We start from the raw sequence: 6,201 nt of genomic DNA on the forward strand, positions 1-6,201 counted from the left end.
TGTCATACTTTCTGGGCTATAATCTACCAAATATCTTTGTATCTACCAGCTCCCAACTTTCTAGGGATTTCTAGATTTTTCATTTTGACTTGTAGTTCTTGCAACATCCGCTAGGATCGTACTCATTGCCTATGTTGTAACAAAGTCAACAAATAGCAGAAAAAATGTATTTAGTAGTTTATAAAACTGTGTATAGTACAATTTGAAAATAAAAATACATATTATTGATTAAATTTTGATTTCCGATACAACAATTATTTACATTTTTGAAATGTTATTAATATTTTGAATTTACCGGGCTACTCTAGTGGACAGGCTTCAAACCAGCAGAGATGAATCCACTTGAGTTGCCTCTCTAGAGAACATGTTGACGGAAAGAAAATCATTGTTTGCGTTTGGAATGGTTTGGAATTTTAACTGGTGAAAATCCAGTTAAATATTTTGGGATTTTGAGTGCTAATTATAAGAGAAAGAACCTTCAATTACGGGACATCGTATTTTATACGAGGATTGTTGGAGATTTTGGTATGTTTTTGTAAATAATAAACACATAAATATTTTGGAGACGTGACTCCGTTTGGCATTTTGATACACATAGCTTGAAATATACCTCTTGGACCTCTTACCACGAATTTTCGAGAACTGAGTACACGTTTTCGCAGTTAACAGTTATTAACAAAATATTAATTTAAAAACAGTTGTGCATGTTTAATTACTTTAATCAATGTCACATATTGCGATTTTAGTCTTCTTTTTCTGACATCGCAAAATAGGTTATTAAGAAGTTTCAGAGAAAGTATAACACAACTGCGTACAAGTGTCATATTCGCATCTTCAAATAAGCATTTCCATTTTCAAAAAATTTTCTGTCAAACAAAAAAAAAATTTTAATAAAATTTACCTTAAAAGTTCTTTTAGTTCTTTTAAGAAAATGATTGAACAAAAGTGGCAAGCGGCTCCAAAAGCAAAAAGTAACTTCTGACTTGAAACATCTGTTGATTTTGCAAAAATTGCGTATTAATTTTTCAAAGACAAGAATAACTTGAATAGAAATGTATCTTCATTCAAAATTAGACCTCACGAAAATGAGAAAATCTATTTTTGAATGAGAGATTGCTAATGTTCGATTAAAGTGTATTAGAAATCACACCTTTCTGATGTAAATGTTTTTGACTGTAGATAAATTTAGGCAACCTTAAGATTTGTATTTCAACAAATTTCTTAATAACATGAAAATTATACTGGGATATTTCCTTATCGAATTTTATTATTCCCTATTGTTACAGCTTTCTTCTACGTGTATACCTTCTCTTCTTTTTTTTTTTTGCTTTCACACGCTTTTACAAATTGTTACTTTAAATTCAAATACATATGGATTGAAATAAATACTAACGGTGTTTAAATTGTACAAACACATTCATATATACATATCTCCAAACGGGTTCAAATCAAAGCTCTATAGCGGTATCCAAATAGAAAAAATCTTACCGTTATACCAGCGTAATGAAAATTTTTTGATAAAATTTGCGATTATTTAAACAATAACACTTAAAATATTTGTTTAGTCATATAAAATCCTATTGTTTTGCAAAGCGCATCGCAAAAAACTTTGTATTCCACGCTCGATCGTAATTACCACCTTTTGTCCCTGAAAATAGGGGCGAAAGTAGCATATGTTTCCTGTAAACCGTATTTGCGCAGCAGAAGTAAAAATTAGCTGCTCAGAATTCGATCCGCGAATAAAGCTATAGAAAAATGCGTCGGACTCGCTTTTCAGGGCCAAAAGGTGGCCACGGTCTCGCTGGGGCAATAAACTCACCCGCGAGAAATATCTGTTCTTTCGTCCCTTGTTATATAATGTACTATTTTTTCTACTGCGAGGCTTTTGAGTTTCTCTCTAGGATCTCGAACAACCAAATTTGAGATGTCAATATTGCGTGTGACGTAATATAGCGGCCTTCAATCCTAGGACCTAGAGTCAGCCGCCCTGCATTTGAGCTTTTCAAGTATGGTCACTTTAAGTAAGACCGATTTATAAGATCAAATATATAAATTTGGCAGTAAGCAAAGGCTTTGGCCTCTGTTTGTTACGTATATATCTCACCGTTCATATCCGAAATTAGTTACAACTAGTTTAAATTAAACAATTTATATCGATTACCATTTTTTAGGGTTTCGTAGCATAAGCGCGAAAGCATTTTTTGCCTTAACTTTAACTAATTTTTTCTTAATATTTGCAATTAATCATTATGATGGAACTTAGAATAATTTTCCTTAAAAAAATTATTTTTGTGATATTTGTATTTCTAGTTCTTTGAAATTTTTGAACACGTGCATCATATTTTTAAAATTATGGAAGCCTAATTTCGAGGTTTGTAACAATTATTTAGCAATTAAAAAATAATATTCGTATAACAAAAACTACTCTTTCTAGTAGAATAAGAAATTGCAATCCAAGTTTTCACTTCATATTAAGTATATTTCGAAACTATATCCATGAAATGCTTTGATCAAACGACAATTCAAATAGAGAATTTCCAAAATTTCAAACTATTTCGACTTCCTGCGGCTATTTTATCTAAAACCATTGTTGACAATTATAACTTCTGTCGATTTGCTACCGAGAATCTTGATGTAAAGAACACATTTAGTTCTCCGTAAAGAGGGCTTATATGTGTGATAATGTGTTTCATGGTCTTTTTTGTTATCTGATATAGTCCTGATGAGGCTGCGGTTCCACGGCGAAATGCAACGACTATACTATATATATATATATATGCGTAACTTACAATGAACAGAGGCCATTGATTACAACCAATAATACTTCATTAAAGCCCTTGTTTGCGTCACAATGGAATGTCTCTTGTGGCTAATTATTTTTATTTCTTTTCTTGGACACCAATAAATAAGGTGGGATTCAAATCTAAAGGTTCTAGAGAATTTCTCATGTGTTTGCTTAGTTTTTTATATAAAATTCAATTTTCAAGAAAGGTGGCAATACCCATTCAATATCATTTAATGAATCCTCCGGTCCAGAATGTCATGGGTGGTGCTCAGCTTCACACTCCACAATCAATATTTCAACACATGATGGGTCAACAACAGAACGCACCTCAAGAAGCTGGACAATGGATGCAAATTCCCCAGGTCCCTCAACTCTCTATGCCATGGAGTATTCCATCGCTCCAACAACCAGACTTAGTGCGATTCACTGGGGAAAGGTCTCAGCCAAAGGTCCTGAATTTGCATCAGAAGAGGAAACTTGAAATGCCTGATTTGGTTGATACGTAAGTGTCAAGATGTCTGCACAAAAAATAAGTTGGCTATGAAGTATAATAGTATAGGAAATAACTAGAAAACTTAGAGTTTCTGTGCAACAGTAATTATTTTGATGGTTCATCTGCCCTACATGTTAAGAACCTCCTTAACTCAAATTGATGAGGGGTTGACCATTCGACTTTTGTGTGTACACCAAAGATTTCATAAGATTTCAATAAATTCACAAAGATTTAAAAAGACGGCAGAAATTTTTAAAAAGATTTCAATATATTTCAAAGGTTTTGTAAAAAAAAATTCAAACATTTTACAAAGATTCCAAAAGACTTGAAAACTTTCAGAAGTTTTTAAGGATTTAGGAAGATTACATAAGATCTTAACATTTCAAAAGGTTTTAAAAAGATGCCAAAGCACTTCACAATGATTTCGCAAATATTTCAGAAATTTGAAAGTTCTCAAGCATGATCAACCCCTCGTTTGTATCTTAGATTGAATTGCCAACCTGTGAGTAACTGAATTAAAACATATTCAAACCAAAGCTGAGCATTAAAATATCAGTCGCGGAAAAATTGCTCAAATTAAGTTAGATTTGCTCTCTGTTTGTAGCGGTCGATCAAAACAGTTCATAACTGAAGAGAAAATGGCTGCTCATTTCCGACAAATGCACATTGATCCTCAGTACCAACCGACTGCAGATGCACAACCTTCGACATCAGTAATCCCTCCGCAGCAAGGATACAATCAATTCTTCCCTGATTGTGATTTGGAAATGGATGGGGCGAGTCTAGTAGAGCAGGTGAAAAAACCTCAGCCGAAACTAGTTTTTTCTGAAGAACTCAAGCGACTTAAAGAAGAACCTCTTCTTCCAGTGTCGCTTTTATCGAAGTTGTGAGTATATCTAGTTTGATACAACAAATGCTCAATTGACTAATGAATGGTATTCAACGAAAAAGAAACTGAATAGATTCTCTCTTTCAGAGCGAGGCCCTCCATGGCTTTAGTTCTTTGGGAACCTCCGAACAAGTATCTGAGGCCTCTGCCATCTCCAAGAGATACGCCGACTCAAAACCCGAACGTTTCTGACGACAACAACAACGCCAACAATATAGCTGCTGAAAGTGGAAACAATAATAATAACAACGAAGGAATTCCCGACATGAATGATATATTTAGCAATCACGCTGTACCCTCACTGGAACCGATGGATTTATAAACATTTCTCACTAACCTAAGGTAGCTTATAGTTCAGTAGTTATACTAAATCACGAATAAAAAAGGTCTTAGTTTTGTTGGTATACTGGTCCAATTTTCTTGTGTACGAAACGCTCAACGTTTCGTCCTTCGACGACGTGCCTCTTCAAGTGTACATCTAAATAGAACCTAAATACCCAATACAAAATATAGAGCCCAATACATCAATACGACCGCGAAACGTTAAATTTTTCGTAAATCATAAAATTGAACCTGTACACCAAGAAAACTAACATCTTTTTTATTAATGTACACACATGGTAAAAAAATAAAAACATCAGTTAACAGAATCATCAATATTTACAATATTATCTATATAAAGTAAAAAAACCTGTGAGTTTATCATTTTTCGCGAGTAATTTTTGGAGACATGTGAATATTCCTCAAATTATTTTTTGCTAATATTTGTTTTACCGAATAACCATATGCGCGAATTTGTATTCAATCAGTTTTTAATTCGAATTTCTGATTGGATGATTTAATTTTGCGCGTTTTGTAGAAAAAGAAATTTCTGTTAGGCATGATAATGCGGAAGAATTTAAATGATGACAAGTGATTATTCGCTAAAATAAAACAATATCAAACAGAAATTTGGGGAAATAGAAGTGAGTGCAAATGGTAATTCGGAGGAATAACGCTTTTTAATTTATAGTGGATTTTTATTCGGGAAATGAACATTAGCTCAAAAAATGTTTTGGGAATATTAATTCGCCTCATATTTTTGCATAATTGTCCAGTCCGGTATTATAAGAAACTTCATCTCATGGTCCCACGTCCTTTTCATCAAATTCATTACCATTTTACATTAGTTTCATTGTTGTCTGTTGCGATTGAAGCAACACTTAAACCTTAAAGTGCGAAATTATTAATAATATTCATTGCAATAATTAGGTCGATCTCATCTATATAATTCTGAGCTGAATAACCGTGCGCATTTATTCCCCGCACATTACTGCCGCTACATATGGAATGACTCATTTCTTTTTATGGAGAGATTTTGTTTGTCTTTATTATTGGAAAGGATTGCATTGAAAAGTGAGATTATTTTTATTGAGGAGTGAAAGAGATTAAAATTGTGAATTTAAGATTAATAAGCGGAATCTTTATTTCTGAGGATTAAATTTAAGATTCGGTATGAATTGAAATTGTACTGTGTGCTAGAACATTTTTATGTAAGTTACGTTAAAATTTTGTATTACGCCTGTATGAGGATTAAAGGTTAAATACTTTGTCTTATGAAAACCTGTATAAATTAATTAATCAGTCCCCCTTTTCTTGCATTTCCAAGTCTCTTTGAGTTCCTGCCTTTTCTTTTTCATTGAAGTCACAACAAAATGTAAATTATAACATTCTTATTTTGGCTAACCCAATTGAGCAGTCCGGCAAACTAGAGACCCTGGACTAAAATCACACTGGAGTTGAAAGAAGTTACTTTTCACAGAGAAATTTATTGAATGAATTGTACATTTTCAAAGTTCTCACAAGTTTGCACGGAATTTTAAATATCATTTTCCGCGATTCTTCCAAAATCATTATAAAAAATAAGTAGATCAAATCCATTTCAAATTAGGCAGGGTCCTACACTTGAAATCACTGAAACCTTCAGAAACGACATATGTTTGTTTTCAGAGGAAATTATGCGATGCGTATTTTTCCGATTTGCAAAAAAAAAAC

At 32.9% G+C, this 6,201-nt stretch overlaps 1 protein-coding gene across 3 annotated transcripts; it reads left to right on the top strand.

Annotated features, from left to right (window-relative positions):
* The first annotated feature begins 344 nt into the window (after nt 1–344).
* LOC117169320 lies at nt 345–5,769 on the top strand. Of its 3 annotated transcripts, none has more exons than XM_033355645.1 (5): nt 345–525; nt 2,988–3,287; nt 3,883–4,164; nt 4,255–4,509; nt 5,419–5,769. In XM_033355645.1, the coding sequence occupies exons 2-4, from the start codon at nt 3,019–3,021 to the stop codon at nt 4,487–4,489; spliced, it is 786 nt and encodes a 261-aa protein (XP_033211536.1). In that variant the 5' UTR covers nt 345–525; nt 2,988–3,018; the 3' UTR covers nt 4,490–4,509; nt 5,419–5,769. The 3 variants fall into 3 exon arrangements, with proteins under 3 accessions (XP_033211536.1, XP_033211537.1, XP_033211535.1); XM_033355646.1 differs by having other exon boundaries at nt 346–525; nt 3,037–3,287; XM_033355644.1 differs by lacking the exon at nt 345–525 and adding an exon at nt 2,485–2,910 and having other exon boundaries at nt 2,992–3,287.
* Nucleotides 5,770–6,201: the final 432 nt, after the last annotated feature.

The sequence above is a fragment of the Belonocnema kinseyi genome, chromosome 3 (assembly GCF_010883055.1).
Source record: "Belonocnema kinseyi isolate 2016_QV_RU_SX_M_011 chromosome 3, B_treatae_v1, whole genome shotgun sequence".
NCBI classification, from domain to species: domain Eukaryota; kingdom Metazoa; phylum Arthropoda; class Insecta; order Hymenoptera; family Cynipidae; genus Belonocnema; species Belonocnema kinseyi.

What these genes read in the sequence shown, in the direction of transcription:
- LOC117169320 (XM_033355644.1), top strand. Translation starts at nt 2,857, where the DNA reads ATGTCTCTTGTGGCTAATTATTTTTATTTCTTTTCTTGGACACCAATA. An exon ending in CTTGGACACCAATAAATAAG is followed by an intron (nt 2,911 to 2,991) that starts GTGGGATTCAAA and finishes TTTTCAAGAAAG; the next exon opens with GTGGCAATACCCATTCAATA. An exon ending in GTGTCGCTTTTATCGAAGTT is followed by an intron (nt 4,165 to 4,254) that starts GTGAGTATATCT and finishes TCTCTCTTTCAG; the next exon opens with AGCGAGGCCCTCCATGGCTT.